The sequence below is a fragment of the Tripterygium wilfordii genome, chromosome 19 (genome assembly GCF_013401445.1).
Source record: "Tripterygium wilfordii isolate XIE 37 chromosome 19, ASM1340144v1, whole genome shotgun sequence".
Classification (NCBI taxonomy): domain Eukaryota; kingdom Viridiplantae; phylum Streptophyta; class Magnoliopsida; order Celastrales; family Celastraceae; genus Tripterygium; species Tripterygium wilfordii.
The window spans coordinates 10,391,336-10,408,966 of record NC_052250.1 but is presented as its reverse complement, the minus strand read 5'-3'; the positions used below and the strand labels follow the sequence as shown (position 1 = coordinate 10,408,966).

The 17,631-nt window shown below is 36.1% G+C and overlaps 3 protein-coding genes and 1 long non-coding RNA gene across 4 annotated transcripts; 3 read left to right on the top strand and 1 right to left on the bottom strand.

Moving 5' to 3' along the window:
• Nucleotides 1–2,323: 2,323 nt before the first annotated feature.
• LOC119985922 lies at nucleotides 2,324–3,416 on the top strand. Its single transcript, XR_005465174.1, has 2 exons — nucleotides 2,324–2,513; nucleotides 3,007–3,416. It is a non-coding gene; the product is annotated as an uncharacterized LOC119985922 (long non-coding RNA).
• A 1,798-nt stretch (nucleotides 3,417–5,214) lies between these two features.
• On the bottom strand, nucleotides 5,215–7,645 carry LOC119985157 (pentatricopeptide repeat-containing protein At1g79080, chloroplastic-like). The gene has a single exon (XM_038829355.1). The coding sequence runs from the start codon at nucleotides 7,244–7,246 to the stop codon at nucleotides 5,543–5,545; it is 1,704 nt and encodes a 567-aa protein (XP_038685283.1). The 5' UTR covers nucleotides 7,247–7,645; the 3' UTR covers nucleotides 5,215–5,542.
• Nucleotides 7,646–10,612: 2,967 nt separating this feature from the next.
• Nucleotides 10,613–10,885, top strand: LOC119985546. Its single transcript, XM_038829839.1, has one exon. The coding sequence runs from the start codon at nucleotides 10,613–10,615 to the stop codon at nucleotides 10,883–10,885; it is 273 nt and encodes a 90-aa protein (XP_038685767.1).
• An 871-nt stretch (nucleotides 10,886–11,756) lies between these two features.
• Nucleotides 11,757–12,376, top strand: LOC119985545. Its single transcript, XM_038829837.1, has 3 exons — nucleotides 11,757–11,994; nucleotides 12,072–12,215; nucleotides 12,309–12,376. Exons 1-3 carry the CDS (start codon nucleotides 11,757–11,759, stop codon nucleotides 12,374–12,376), a joined length of 450 nt encoding a protein of 149 aa, XP_038685765.1.
• Nucleotides 12,377–17,631: the final 5,255 nt, after the last annotated feature.

The following is a 17,631-nucleotide window of genomic DNA, read 5'->3' as shown; positions in this document are numbered from 1 at the left end:
TCCTTGCATTATGTTCTACATAAATCATGTGACAACAAATTACTATGTATTTTTTTAAGCCTGGAACTTCTATGGCTAAAGTCATCGACCGTGGAAGTCAGAATTCGAAGTAGAAGTCTTCTCAGCATGAAGGCAATGGTTGTGGTGGCTCTTAAAGACTGAAGATTCATGCACTGTGTTACTGTGTTAACTGTTTTCTTATTTGTATTCGAATTTCTGTCTTGAATGTGTATTCTAATGTTCCATTTGATGGAATTTGGAAACTTGTTATTTGGTTGTTTGTTTTGCTGGAATATGGAAACTTGTTATTTTATATGTTTGTTTTGATGGAATTTGGAAACTTGTTATTTGATTGTTTGTGAATCCATCATCATTATAGGTGTTTCTGGTTTCTGTTATTGATAAGGAGTTGATTGACCCAATTTTTTAAAAAACAGGGGCTTATTTGATCCATAATCAAAAAATAAGGGTCTTTCAGGTCCAAAAAGTGCTTGGAACAGTAAGAAAAAGGGATCAGATCTACATATATGACTAAATTAATTGATTACATGTGTCATTATATAATTGGTAAATTCCATGTGGAATATCATCTAAATAATAAAAATTACGTGTTATTACTTAACGGTCACGTAGTCACCATTTTAACGGCAATATGGAGAAAGGGCTAATGTGAATCATATCTATAAGGTGGGGGTTGCTTTGGCATGAAAAAAAGGTAAGGGGCTCAACTGACCTTTTTTTAGTAGTTCAGGAGCTTCCCTGATACTTATCACATTACCAAAATATGTTAATATAAGACTTAAGTTATAAGTATCAATTCTCAAAGTCTGCCTGCTAACTAAGTAGTAAAATGGTAAACTAAATTCTAAATTACCTGACTAATCATTATATAATATATATATATATTAATTATTTTATTTATTATATCGGTTTTAACGGCAAAAAGATATTTTTCATCCCTCAATTATGGGGCGAGTTTCATTTTCGTCCCTCAACTATTAGAAAGTATCATTTTCGTCATTCAAGTGAGATTGGAGCCAGAAAATGCTTGCGTGGCACGTTGAAGAAATATGATCTGATGAACAATAGGATACCATGTTTATTCTAAGGACAAACGGGATACTTTTCTATAGTTGAGGGACTAAAAATGGGAAAAAAAAAGAAGCTAAAAGACGAAAATGAGACCTAACCAATAATTTAGAGACGAAAATTACCTTTTTGCCCCGGTTTTAACAGATCATTTTTCTAAAAATATTCAAAACCGACCAATAATTTTCCAATTAATCAGTTTTTCGAAAAAGAAAAATAATGAAATCAATCAAACGGTCGGTTTGATAAGTCAATTCGGTTTTTTGGGTTATTTTGACAGCTCTATTAGGGGTGTCCACAACCGATCCGCAAACCGAAAACCGATCCATAACCGTGGTTATTTGATTTTCGGTTCGGTTTTTTCGGTTATGGTTTTGGATATGGTTATGATTTTAGTAAAATTTCTGATATTTTTTCGGTTATGGTTATTTCGATTACGGTTACGGTTATAACCGAAAAAACCGAAAAAATATTTATATATATTATATAATTATCCAAACATTATGATATATATGATATATGATATATTATATTATAGATATATATTATATAAATATCCAAACATTATATACATTATATATATATATATAAGTTACATACTTAGATTAAAACTCTGATTATATCTTTATAACAAATTATAAATTTAGATATCAATTAACCTAATCATTGCACAAATTATAAATTAAGATTGATTAGTTGAAACTCATGGTGGCCTTATCATTTTAAAATTCATATAAATTAATATTGATTATTACTAAAGTGAAAGTGGGGAGACATTTTCATGTATGTTTTCTTTTTTTTTCTTGATCATATTATTTCTCTCGATCTTGTAAATTTATTTTTCTTTAATTGTGATAAAATAATATATTTATTATCATTATCATGAATTTTTATCAAACTTTGTTAGATGAAGTTGAAATCGATCATAGCTATTTTCTCACTCTATTTGAGATTTATTCATACTTTTTCATTTCTTCAAAAACCGAAAATCGATCCGATCCGAACCGAAAATATGGTTATTTCGGTTTTGGTTAACCAAACTATATGGTTCGGTTATGGATTCTAAAATATCATAACCGAATCGATTCAAACATTTTGATTATGATTAAAAACCGAACTGAAAACCAAATGGACACCCCTAGCTCTATTTGTAATTCACCCAAGAAGTATTATGCAAAACAAATTTAATTCTTATTAAAAAAAAATTAAAGTTGAACGACCAAAGTCCTCTAATCTATGACTGCAAATTACCATCTCCGATTAGGGTTTTGCAGAAACGGAGAAACTTGTACGCCTATAAATGTACACAAGTCCCTACCCAGTCCACTCCACTCCACTCTGGCGAAGACGGCGATTGTAATCAGATAGAAGGAACTGAATCAGAGAAAAAGAGAAAAGCGTGATCAACCAAGATGAGAGCTAAAGTGTATATGTTTTTCTCTCTGTTTTAAATCTCTTTTGGATTTGTCATCGCTTCTCATTGTTTGAGCGAATTGGGTGATGGGCACAGTCGAAACGAATTCTTGGGTTCATATTGGGTTCTGATTTTTCGTTTTATTATTTGTAGATTTGTGGATGGTTTTTCTTCAACTCGTATGATCGATTATGTCTTTGAAATCATTCGTAATACTAGATTTTTTGTAGTTAAATGCATAAATACCCGTATAGGTAGATATTTTAGGCGATTATGGCTAATTCTGAATAATAATTTTCTGATCAATGGCGTTTAAATATTTATAATAGCGTACCTTTACTTTCCTGAGTAATTTTTTGAGGAAAGATATACTGCATAAATGTTGCTGTTACTGTTGCCTAGCATTGTTGTTATTGGAGTTTCAATTTTGTTTGCATTGGAATCTGTTCCTGATCCTGTTTGCTGTAGAATTAAACTTTTTATTTCGTTGTTTGTCATGCCAGTGGAAGAAGAAGCGCATGAGGAGGCTGAAGAGGAAGCGCAGAAAGATGAGGCAGAGATCGAAGTAGGCTCTAAGCTGATGTGCCGTTATCACTCTCCTTCATGTACAGCATGAGCTTGTGAAGGATGATGGTTTTTCATTGGGGGGAACTGGGCAAGCATCTTATGTTTCTGTCTTTGTACTCTAGGTGTAGTAATTGCTATTAAGACTAGCTTGTGGCATCTGGGTTACTGGCTTTATCTCTACCTGTACTGTTAGGTATTATGCTGGTTATACTTATAATCTTATATGTTTGAATTTATTAGCACTACTTACTTCAATGTCCTTTTGAATTACTCCTAAAGCTTTTTTTTATGAATGGAGAACACCATTTGTATAATTGTCTGCTTGGAATGGATCCGTATTTAGTTATTTGTTCTCCTCAGATCCATAGAACAAAGCTTGATTGATGGTTGTCATGACCGATTGGATTTGGATATTCTGATTGGGGGTTTAGATTATACCATGAGCAGTATTTATGATGAATTATAATAGCTGTTGTTCACGTGCTTTAATGTGTTTCATGCATAGCTAATCCTCTTGCTCTTAATCTTGTAGGGTTTTGTAGTTGAATCCCTCATTTTAGTACCTTGAGTAGGGTAGTTATAGCTTATAAGACGTGTGGTCTTAAGTTTTTGAACCTTGGTCTCTGCAATGGCTTATGCTCTTCATGAGCCTTATTTTGTTTAGATCTAATGGTTAATGTTTTTACTGGTATGGAACACTATTTTCTGGTTCAAGGTTTAGAATGTTTATAGTTTAATTGAGAAGCAGGGCAACAGCCTGCATTGCATAGACTTCTTTATGTTCTTTGTTGGCAAAGGGACTACTTTGTTTGTTGGGAACCTGGACCTGGTACATAAAGAAAGTAGTTATTTCCTCATGTTTCATTCTGCTTTGGCCCATATATTTAGAATGTCATGTTCCATTCAAGGTTTGGAATATTCAATTTTGTTTGTGGTTTTGTGCGACTTCTGCTGGGTTAGCTAATAGCTATAACCATCCCTGGATATGCTCATATGCTACTTGATTTTGTCTGTGACGAGCAAGCGCAGCTGAAATGCTGATTCAAGTGATGGTTGCAATTTTTTTCCCCCTTCAGCATTGTAGATTTTGCCGTATATCCTTCTTGATCAGTGATGTTTTCCTGGTTTGCTTCTGTCTCTTCAGCATTGCTTTTTTCTTTTATCATTCTTTGGGTTCTTTTTGTTTTGATTGAAGACTAGTTCTTATTGTAAGGCAGTAATTGGCTGGCAGGAAGATGGAGGAAGCACTTAGCAACAAATGCTGTTTTAAGTGACTAGAACAATTCCAAGTTGGGTTTTTAATGTCTTTTGTTGCCAGCCCCCAGGCATAATGGTTTTGAAGCAGGGGCCTCTGTTGAGGCTGGCAGACTCTTCCTTGTGTCACCAGATTTGATTACAGGATACTACTTCCAGATTCATACAATAACAATGATCATGGATTTGTCTCAAGCGATTGAGATAATCTATGTTAATTAGATCAAAAACACAATTACAAATCATTGTGTCCTTGGCATTGATGAGTAGATAAGGAAACTTAAATTTCTCTTAAGTTGTTGACATTGGCATTTTGACCATGCATATATAATGTGAAGCCAGTGTGTTATTTTATTAATGAAAAATGAAACTTTGCAAAGGAGCCGCACCCAAGAGGTGCTAAGAAAAATATGAGGTTCCTAGTGCGTGTGTGCGCGCGCGATGTTCCCAGAATTGTAGACTGGATATGGAAACTTTCATAAAATCAGTTACAAGACCATGGAAACTACAGAAATCCTCCACCTAAAAAATGCAAGTCCGGCAACAATTATCAGACACACTACATTGTCAATACTAGCATTGGCAAGCTGTTCAATATATATTTACATCAATGATATTCATTAAACAGAAAATGTTTGCGCTACTTAAAACAGTTTTGGAATCCATGGCAGAAAAAAGGGAAGGGGCAGGAGGGTAGAAACAGAAGAGACTTCCAACAATAGCCCATCAAATGTACTGCAATGTTGTCAAACTTCTTTTCCTTGTGTTTTTTCTCCAAAATCAAAATGACCATATAACCTATCAAAGTCTACACTAAGCAATCAAGCAACTGGGAAAGCATGATAATAACTCAAAAGTAAATACTTAGTTAGATGACCCGACAGCAGGGAAAACGGCTAATCTATCATTTCCATTAACGACTATAGTCATCTTGTACAATGTAGACTCATCGGAATGTCTGCACAGTAAACAGGTGTCAGCAGATAATTACTGAGCTTGAAGCAAATAAAGATCATGTACCAAGAATCCTTCACCTTGTTCTATTTCTTCCCCTACTTTTACAATGTTTTACACAAAAGCCCATGATTTCTCATAGTTTCTCTTGCAACGGTCAATGTCAGAATCAATAATTTATTTTGAGACCAGATTGAACAGAACACTACCATCAGAATCCCCCAGTACCATTTGTATGAATCAATTTTCAATCAGACAAGTGTCTTACATCGGCAGCTCCTCAAGATCGTATTGCATAACAAGTCTTCCAACTGTATTTTGACTGAGGACATTTCTCATTTGCAGCTCTTTCAAAACTTCAGCTGCTAACACTGTTTCATCTTCATGGGCAAGTCCTTCCACTATAATGCTATACGTCGTTTCACTAGGCATATATCCCTTCTCAATCATCGTCTCAAATACTTCTAAGGAAAAATCTGTTTTTTGAGACTTGCAAAATCCTAACAATAGGGCATTGTAATTGTCGAGACTAGGTTTACAGTCGGTTTCTTCCATTATGCTTAAGATCTCCATAGCCTCATCCAGCATTCCCTCCATGCACAACCCCCTAATCAAAGATGAATAGGTATAAGAGTCCGGTGTAAAACCATACTTGGTCATTTCATATAGAAGCTGGAATGCTGAGTAAGTGTTCCCCTTTCTACACAAGCTAGATATCACGTTTTTGTAGAAGTCATGCATGGAGAAATTTTGTTTACTGCCCAAATTATGAATTATGGAAAATGTCTCTTGAACCTTTCCTTCCTCACAGAGCAAGGCAATAGCATTATAAGTACCCTCGCTAGGATTACAGCACCTATAGATCATTTGGTCTAGACACTTCACAATGAGGTCCAACTTTCCCTCTTTGCATAGACGAGCAATTATTGGGTTGAAGCTAGCTGCGGAGGGCTTGAATGGTCCCCTTAACATTTCCTCTAAAACTTCCAGTGCTTGCTGAGTCTTGCCATGGATTGCAAGCGAATTAATTAGTATATTGTAAGTAACCATAGACGGGGAACAATCCTCACCATTCATCTCAGCCAGGAGCTTATTTGCATCCTCCCACCGGGCATCATAGCAAAGATTCCTGAGTAAAATGTTATAACTCACAGTATTTGGAGTGAACCCCTTAGATGGTAAATCCCTGAAGAGACAAATGGCTTCCTCAATTCTACCTTCCTTGCACAACCCAGTAAGTACAACATTGTAACTAACCAGGTTAGGTTTCCCACCTTTTGCAATTATCTCATCCAAAAGCTTAATGGCTTCATGGGCTCCTCTCTCCTTATAAGCTGCTTCAAGCAAAGACGAGTAAGTAAATGCATTTGGTTCAAGCCCCTTTTGCATCAACCTTTCCACAAATTGCAAGCACTGATTCAAGTTTCCCTGCATACAGAGTCCTCTAACAAGCGAATTATACGTGACATTACTAGTAGGGTACCCGTAATCCTCCATCTTTTCAACCAACTGCATGGCATGTCCAACATTCCCCCTCTTACAAAGATGATTAACCAAGAAAGTATAGGAAGCTGCATCAGGTATTATACCTGACCCAACCATCATCTCCATTACTCTTATCGACTTTTTCATCTTATTTGACTTGCACAAATCATACAACATCTGTGTTGCTTGAACCACATCAGGCTTATACCCCTTCCCCACCATGTACTCCATATGGTAAAATGCATCATTGAGCCTGTTTTCTCTAATTCTTGAATCATTCTTTCCAGACCTCCAGTTGGGTATTGACGTTACAGAGTCCTTTGGAGAAATGGTGATCTGGTTAGAAGCCAAAACTCTGGGAAATCCCTTGTTGAGTGATAAAGAATGAAAATTTGGGACATTGAAAGAGAACCCACAACCCTTCCCTCTCCCCTCCGGTGATGGGTTTGCCAAATTAGGCACGGAATTCACCAAAGTCGACATGGCCAATGGAAAATTGGTAAAGCTACAAAGACCTAACTTAAGTTCTTTCTCTGCTTAAATAGAACAACAACCACGATTTTGGGATTTCCCTAAGCTTCAAAATGAAATATCTTAAAGTTTAAACAAGTCAAGAAAGTAAAGAAAATAGACAAAACATGAGGAGATGAACATACACCGGGTTTCAGTGGCTTTGTGGTTTCAGGTTGCGACCATGCTTAGTTCGAGAGAGAAAGAAGAGAGAGAGTGAGCAATGAATGCCCGGATTTGACAATTCTTTTCATCGTCTTATAGCCAATTCCAGGGAAGGGCTGGGTTTTGCCACCCACAATTCCCACTCCCATTATCCTTGGTGTGAGGCACTCATGATGACCACGCGCAACATCACGCGTTTACAGCTCCGCTGAAGAAGTAAGGAATTTAAGGAGGGTTTTTTTTTTTGGGAATTTAAGGAGTTAATACAAGTAAAAACAATTGAATGTTCGGTTGAATTGGCTGGGACAATTGAATGTAATACATAAAATTTTATGATTTAAAAACCCTAAATGCTAATCTCAACGATAATATAAGAGTATATTCGGTTGGATTGATTGGGGCATGCTGTAATAAAATTACTACAGGTCCCACTATAATATTATTTTCAAGTGTTAAAACATTTTATTTTTACTTTTAAAAATCATAAATGTGTATTATTCATCCTAACAGATCTAACTAGATATTTTTTGTTTGAAATAAAAATCAAATTCAACATGAAAAATATTTGACAATTTTAAACCGTCTGATATAAACTCAAAATATTCAATGTTTTGATAACGATAAATTTAATTTTTGTTTCGAACAAAAAATATAATGTTGGGTTCATTATAATGAATACCTCGTCAGTTCATCAGTTATTGAATTGACAAAATAAATCTTTTATTGTGATGGAGAAAACACTAAGCCACTACTTGACAAACTTATTAGAATAAAAATGCAACCGAACTTGGCTAATTAAAAGAGATTACAAATGAACTCTTTAACTGATGAAGTTGGTTGAAGATCCATCTTTCTTTGGAATATTGTCTTTCTCTATGTTCTTCTAAGGGCTCCACATCATCTCACTAGTCTCTCTTGCGCCTTTCCAGACTTCGAGAAGTGGATCGCGCTGCGTCCAAGATCTATCATTTTTGGTCTCTCTAGACTCAGGGATGCGGGGTTGCTTCGCTTCCTCCTTGCAGTAGGAGAACATTCTTGCCCCCATTTCGTCTTACTAGCCTTCCTTGGCTTCCCGTGACCTCTCTAGGCTCTGAGATGTTGCATCCATGACCTTTTTTCCTGTAGCCTCTCTGGACTCAGGGACGCGGAGCGACATCGCATCCTCCTTACAGCAAGGGAACGTTCTTGCCCCCTATTAAGGTGAGGCTCCTCTATCAATGTAATCCTCTTATACTCCTTGTGGACTAACTCTTTTTCCTATCAGCATAGCTTTCACGCTCATGCCTTGGACTTCTTGGCTTAAGATCCCTCTTCCTACAAAGCATGTTGGTAGGACTTCTATAGTTTTGAGTTTCGTTTGAGCTTCTTCGTGGGGTGAGACTCCTCTTGTGAAGCCTGCTAGTACTCTTGCTTCCATAGTCTTGAAGTCGCCCTGGGCCCTGACGCTCAACTCTCATTGAGCTCCTCTTGCTTGCAGCGCATTGCCTCATCTATTTCTCTTTATAGAGAAATCATGTCTCCATCTCTCTTCAATTGACTTCTCTGCCTCTTCTGATGAATTCTCTGCCTCTCCCCAACTTTTATGTGAGGAGGTTGATCCTCCAACCTTGGCTCTCTCTAGAGTCCTTGTCATGATGTTGTAGTGTAGAAGTTCATCAGATCAGTACACTTTCCCACAGACGGTGCCAAATTGTCAATGCAAAAATATGCATGACTATACATCAATAATGATGAGGATGTGACATCGATAGTGAACCTTTTGGATCCTTTAGGAACAATGAAACGAGTGGCCCTTTGTGACCCACAAACACTTCAACGCTCAAGTCAGTATTCTTCAGAGAGAGAAATCAAAGTAATGAATTCTCGGTGCCTACCTCGTATCAGGTGGATGATGTCTTTTATAGGCGTTGTGGAGTGTGTCAATTGAGATTTTCTTATCCTAGATTTTCCGTTTGAAATTTGAATAATGATTTATCTTAATTGTCACCTGAATTCAAATCACTTGTATTTATGTGAGGAATTTTTCTGTGAAGTCTTCCCTCCATGGGTTGAATCTAGGTTTCTACTTTCTCAGGTCATGCATGGTTGTTAGAATTAAGAGACTCACGTTACCCTTTCATTTGATTTTTGATTGACTTTTAGTTGGACTCCTCTCTATATGGTTTCTAGGAACTCATTCCCTCTGTATACCACCACTCATGCTGACTAGCTATGTCATTTTTTTTAGTCATCCGCAAGTACTATAATATTCATATCATCATAGTTAATTGATTATAAATTAAAATTATATATATATATATATACACATGAATATATTATATATATATATATTCAGAGGCGGATACAGGGGACTACACTAGGCTGTGGTCCCCCAATTTTCGGTAAAAAAATACATATACTTATACATTTATACAGAGATAGTGTTAAGATAGATAAGTCTTCTTCAAGCGTCTTCCTTCATCCAGCTTCAGTGGTTTTTCGCAGCTTCTAGGATATTCGATCTTCAGTCTTGAAGATGCATGGAGATGGACCAGATTATACTGGGCTTCCTAAAAGGAAAAAGTCGGGCTTTCTCTTTAAAGATATACCTGGCCTTTCATCAGATCCTTACTTGGAGTCTTCGGCCACCATCTTGTTTGGGCGTTATTCAAGGGGGCCTGTTCTTTGGTTTCTCATTACAAAAACATCCCGGCTTTTCTACATGTCAATAATCTTTTGTTTTTTTTTTTATATTGTCTCAAATCTCAATCTGTGTCACAGTGGTTACTGACACAGTTCATACAAAGTTTGTATATATTTAAAAAATATATTCACGTTATTTCGTAAATTCGTCTTAAGACTCTCAACTCTCGATTAGTCTAAATGCCTAATAAATTAATCTCAATAACCTGTATGTCAATTAAATTGATATAATATTATAAATAATCATAAAAAATTCCCCCAACGCCAAATCCTAACTCTACCCTTTATATATATAATTTCGTGCAACACACCTATTAATTATATATTTTTTTATGCACCGAGACAATAGTACATGCACGTGTCACTTGTAAGGGATACGTGTTGAAAAATCTTGATAAGTACATGCCACGTAGTGGCACAAATCAATGAAGCTTTAGTTTAAAGAAGAGCATGTAGGGATACCCAAAGCACAAAAAAGAGTGAGAGAATTTAATGGCGAAGAGCAAAGAAGACATAAGGTATGCAACAGCACAAGCAAAGTTATCAGAAGATGAAGCTCTAAGGGTGAGGTACAAGCATGGAACCCCACTTGAAGGTGGCAAGATTGCTGATTCTCGACCACTTGATCTTTTCTCCGGTGCTCACAATATTGATCAACTTCATCGTCATCAGTCTCAGTTGCACCATGACGCTTCCGGCGAGACTCAAGGAAATACCACCACCACCACTACTACCGCCACCGATGGAGGAAGCAGAGCAGCCTGATTGTTAGTTAAAATCTCTCTCGAAAAAATATTGTAATAGGCTTTCGTGGTATATTTCTTATTTTCTTGTATAATATTGTGTTTCGTTTGTTTGGCTTGTTGCCAGAGAAAATAATAGTATAAGATTTGTGCTTTTATGAGAATTATTCCAACTAATTTATAATATTTGATAATCATTTTTTTTCTTATCAGTGTTTTTATGCTCAATCTATTAAGCGAATAACATAATATCTTACATAATAACTTAATAGACAATATCGTTACAAATATCTAAACTATCTGGGTTAATATCACTTTTACATGCTGAAAGATATCAGGATTAAAGCAATATCTACATTATCTGGATTAATATCATTTTTACACGTTGAAAGATATCTGGGTTAATACAACTTTTACACGTTGAAAGATAGTGTTTCAATTTACACACCGTTATTTAAAATGTTTCAATTTGGTCACCCAATGATAAAATTGTTTCAATTTGATCTTTTTGGGTAAATTTTCTCACTTTGGGACAGTCAAACTGCACACGTAGTTAACGTGTGAACTAATCAGGAAAGGATATATGTTAGCAAAAGTCAGTTGTAATTAGATGGAAAGAAATATGTGATGGGTGATATCGGATTATTATACTTAGTGTAATTCCATTGTTGTAGTTTCTTGATTGAGTTGTAATCTTCTTTTTATTATACTTAGTGTAATTCCGTTGTAGTAGTTTCTTGATTGAGTTGTAATCTTCTTTTCACATTAGGAAGTCATTGTATATATTACAAGCTGTGATAATGAGAAAGGCATACTAGCCAAATATTTTTTTCTACATGGTATCGAAGCAGGTTACCAAAACCTAGCTTCTCTCTTTTTTTGTGTCCTTCAACATGAATGACGACGGCTCTAACGGTGGCACCAATGCTGCTACTCCTTCCAAATCCAGCGACAGTGATGTTGTCAATCCTTCAAACGGTAGTGACATTGCCAACCCTTTATTTCTTCATTCTTCGGATCATGTCGGTCTGATTCTTGTCTCAAAAAAACTCAACGGAAACAATTACAATACTTGGTCTTGCGCCATACGCATTGCCCTCAGTGCCAAGAACAAGCTTGGTCTTGTAGATGGTACCCTTCAACAGCCAAATCTCGATGAGAATAACGTATGGCAAAGCTATAATGATATGTCCTTTCATGGATCTTAGGTTCTTTGGAGCCAGACCTTGCTGGCAGTGTCATCTATTTGCCAAATGCTCATGAAATATGGGTCAATCTTCATGAGCATTTTTCACAAGGTAATGGTCCTTATCTCTTTCAGATTCAACGAGAAATCAACTCCTTAACTCAAGGTTAGTTATCTATGGCTGCCTATTTTACAAAACTCAAAGGGCTTTGGGATGAGTTAGTCACACACAATGAGAATGTTTCTTGTACATGTGAAGCAAAAAATGAAACTAACAAACTTATACAGTTTTTTATGGGCCTAAATGAGTCATACAGTGCAACTTGAGGACAATTCTTGTTGTTAAAGCCTCTTCCTATGGCTTGCCAAGCCTACTCTTACATCTCTTAGGAAGAAAAATAACACAAACTTGGAGCCATCAAACTGCTAAATACTGTTGCCATGGCCATTCACACGGATACTTGATCCCACCACGACTAACCTCCTCTTCATTGTTCTCATTGTGATGTTGATCATCACACCAAGGAGACTTGTTGGCAGCTCCATGGTTACCCTCTTGGTCATCCATGGTATGGACAACAACCTAGATCCAACCAATGCAACCATCATTCTCACAACGGCAACATGGGCACCAATAGTCGCCCTTGCGGACAATAATCACGCTCGCGGACACTCATCTGCTTATCAGGGTTGCTTTCACCACCATGACTTCACTCCAAGACATTCGGGATGCCATGCCCCACCTCTCTAATCAACAGCATCAACAAATCTTTTTTGTGATGACAAAGAAATCTGACCCATCACTTCCACTGCAAGCCAATTCTGCCGTCAATGAAGGTTTGTCACCACTTGCTCCATTTCGTGGTCGATGGATCATTGATAGTGGAGCAACAAATCATTTTACTCATTCTCCAAATTTTTTGACCACTAGCACTCCTAATAACACATTGCCACTTGTTTCTTTGCCTAGTGGAGATAAAGCCCCTTTTACCATGACTGACATCATCTCTTTTGATTCCAAATATCATTTACATAATGTCATTTGTGTTCCCAAGTTACACATCAATCTTTTGTCCGTAAGCAAAATTACAGATGCATTACAATGTTCTGTAACCTTTTTTCCCTCTTGGGTTGTTTTGCAGGACTTCATTTCGAAGACGATGATTGGTGTGGGTAAGCGGCAAGGAGACCTTTATCACCTGGTTGCATTGGCCTTATCTCCTAGTTAACCTACCTGCAACCTTGTTACCATCTCACTTGAGGCCATTCTTGTAGCTGGTTTTGTCCAATCCAAGGCTGATTACTCACTCTTCACACACAAGGATGATAAATCATTTACAAATATATTAATTTACGTTGATGACATCTTACTTATAGGAAACAATATTGACACCATCAACTCCATCAAAGCTTTTCTTCGTACTCGCTTCCACATCAAAGACCTTGGTGATTTGAAGTACTTCTTGGGTATAGAGGTTTCCCGATCCAAGAAAGGGACTATGTTTCACAACTAAAATATGCACTTGATTTTGAAGGAGCATGGCTTTCTGGGTGCACGGCCAGTTGATTTCCCAATGGAGGAAACAAAACTATCTGAGAAGGGTGAATTGTTAAAAGATCATGAGAAGTATAGAAGATTGGTTGGTCGCTTGATTTATCTCACTATCACAAGGCCGAATATAACTTACTCAATTCATGTCCTCAGCCGTTTTATGCATCAGCCGCGCCTCTCACATATGGACACTACACTCCGAGTTGTTCGTTATCTCAAGTCCATACCAGGCCAAGGTTTGTTATTTCATTCCAACAATAAACTGTAATTGGTTGCTTACTATGATTCGGATCATCTCCTTATCCTCAGCTGAGGCGGAGTACAAAGCCATGGCCGGTGCATGTTGCGAAATAACTTGGTTGCGTGTTTTATTAAGAGATTTATTTTTTCCTTCATCCAGCCCATCTATTATGCATTGTGACAACCAAGCCGCATTGCATATAATAGGAAACCCGGTGTTTGATGAGAGGACTAGACATATTGAGATCGATTGTCATTTTATTAGAGACAAAATACTTGACGGCACTGTTGCTACTCAGTGTAGTAGCTCTACACATCAGTCTACAGATTTGTTTACTAAGCTGTTGGGTAAAGAAAAGTTCTCCTTTATGTTGTGCAAGTTGGGAGTTCTTGATATCCACTCTCTAACTTGAGGGGGAGTGTTAACGTGTGAACTAAATAGGAAAGGATATATGTTAGCAAAAGTCAGTTGTAATTAGATAGGAAAAAAATATGTGAAGGGTGATATCCGGTTGTTATACTTAGTGTAATCCCATGATTGTAGTTTCTTGATTGAGTTGTCATCTTCTTTTCACACTAGGAAGTCGTTGTGTATATTACAAGTTGTGATAATGAGAAAGGCATACTAGTCAAATATTCCTTTCTACACACGTGACACGTTAATTGCCCAAATATGCAACTCTTATGGATTTTTAGTATGACTCAGAACATGTCTGATGTCGAAATGTTTATTTTGGAACTAATATGAGCAAGTTTGAATATGAGCATATAACGGTAACCATAGGTGTATGATATGAATTGGTCCACAATTTATGTTTTTCTTTACAAAATTGGTTATGTCCAAGTGAAAATCATTATCCACGTGGAATCAATATTTGGGCAGTCAACGTGCCATATGTGCAGTTTGACTACCTTAAAGTGGGAAAATCTGCCCAAGGGATCAAGTTGAAACAATTTTATAATTGGGTGACCAATTGAAACATTTTAAACAACGATGTACAAATTGAAACAATGACTATTTTTTAATGTGCAAAAGTGATATTAACTCATTGAAATTTATATAAACTGTATTGAAATCCAAGTGAGTGAGAATGTTTTTTGTAATCTAAATGAGTGAGAGAATATTTTTTGTCATTTAACATGTCATTTCTTATTTTTTAAATGAATTGGAGTATTTTATATTATATAGCATATAAGAACCCATTTTGCATCTCAAGCATAAGGTAGCTAAGGCTGTTACGCGCCTAAGGGTAGGGCCCAAAAATTTAAGGGTCCAATTTTTCTTCTTAATTCTTATATAAATGACAATTGTCAATTTCGAGACTCAAAATAATTAAAAACTAGGTGCATACCCACGCTATGCGCGTATTATATAAATTTACATATAAATTTTAAATAATATCATTTGATTAAATCGAAATAATAACATTTGAGGCGACAATTTCAAACTCAAAGTATTTAGATCGCCTCAAATAAAGCACATTCCATACACTCAATCCTAACACCTCTAGTTAGGTTTTTTACCTTCTCCCTAATATAAGTTTTTGGTCCTCTGCATCCTGAATTAAAACGGAAATCAAAATAATCACTAATAGTGATGTCAATAATTTTGGCATACTACAATAGGGAATTAAGAGACCACCCTTTACACTTCTGAGCTATAAAATGAATGCCAATAACAAATTTTAGTAGGTAAACCAATCAAAATAATTGTATCTTTCTATAAATTGAAATTCCATAGGCTTAATAAGCAAGCAGCAGTTTTTGGTTAACTTTTCGGGATACAAAAACAATATTGAAGTTCAACTATTAGGACAGTTTGCTAATCCAATGAGAGATTAGAACCTGTTTCTGAATGCTCTTCAAATCCTAAGTAAGATAATCATTATCCCCTTCTGGAGTAAGCTTGCATTTTTTGAATCATTGAGAGCTCTAAGTTGGTAAGCTGCTCTAACTAAATCCCCCTCCAAAGATTGAACATCCCTAACTTTCCACACTATTAAGCAATTTAAGTAAGATGATCATGCTCCGTCAAAAGTCACAAGCTTAGACCTAAAGGTCCAAAGTTTCTCTGATGTGGTGGTTTACTCCAACCTATTACCCCTTTAAATAAAAAATTCCAAAAACCCATAAGTTATATATACACATATATATTATATCTATGTATAGACACACACAGACACACAGACACACTATATATATATATATACACACACACACAGACACACACACATATATATATACACACACACTCACATATGCACTGTCTGTGTATATATATACATATATACACACACACACATACATACACACATATATATACATATGCACTATCTGTGTGTATATATGTATATATATATATGCACACATATACATGTACACACACATATAAATATATACATATGCACTGTCTGTGTATATATATATATATATATATATATATATATATATATATATATATATATATATATATATATATACACAGACAGTGCATGTGTATGTGTGTGTATTATATATATACATACATATTTTATATATATATAAATATAAATATATACATATTATATATATAAAAATAAATAATGTCAGGCTTGGGTCAGGGTCGGGCTCGGGCTGAGCCAAAATTGGCCTGAGGTGTCTGGCTTCGGGTTGGGCTGACCCAAAAAATGGAGCCCATGCCCGCCCAAGGGGTCGGGCAGGGCCAAGCTCGGACCTAGGCCCGTAGACCAAATGATGACCCCCACTCTTGTGTTACGTCTTTGTTATGGATTTGAATGTTATCAGATTATTTTGTTGAAATTGTTAACAATTGTTAGTATATATATATATGTCTGGCTGTGTGTGTATATATATGCATATGTATCTATATTTTTAAAATTTTGGTACATGATAGTCGTAACAATAAAAAACATAATCTCACTTTTTTCTAGTTTGGTTCATTACAATAATAACAAACAAGGGTAATGGTATTACACCAGTAATGTATAGTCGTAACAAACAAGAGTAATGAATATTTGGGTAAATTTTACCCTTCTTTACCAAACAAGGGTAACACTTATTCTCCATAATTATTATTACCCTTTGACCGACACCAAAGTGTGTGTGTGTACTTACCCCAAGTGTAGGGTATCGTCAAGTAATAAACCGGTGAGTCCGGTATCGATCCACGAGGAAGCAATGCAAATTTGAAGTGAATGATATGCAAATGACTAGCTAACACTAATAAACACAATGAATATCAAATAAAAGCAAGTAAAAGAAATGGGCCGAATGACTCGGTAGCATAAGCGATTTTGTAATCAAAGTGAGTACAAAGTGGATTTAAAACAATTAATTAAAAAAAACCTAGTCTCTAGTCCGTCCCGGTGGCTACTCGGTTCTCATACTCAAGGTATCATTGCAAACACACACAACCATACACAATGCATTGTGTGATACTATCAATCATGCATATGCAAAGAGAATTGGGATATAAGACTTCAATTCATGCATGTAGGCCATCGGGTCTCTTAATCTACGATGAACGCAAAGGGATAAGCACCTAATATTATGGATTAATGTTCCCCCTTGGGGCTCGGCTTGGCTAACACCCTAGTTTCACACTCAAAGATCAATTAACCATAACTCTCCCATGCACATTCCTAAATTAATCCAAAACCCCATCATCAATACACATAATTAATAGCTATGCAATGAAAAACTCAATTAATTAAGGAAATCATGCAATGGGTTTAACAATTCTCAATCGAACACATTAGATGCAATCCCTAGACTAGACAATCCAAGAATA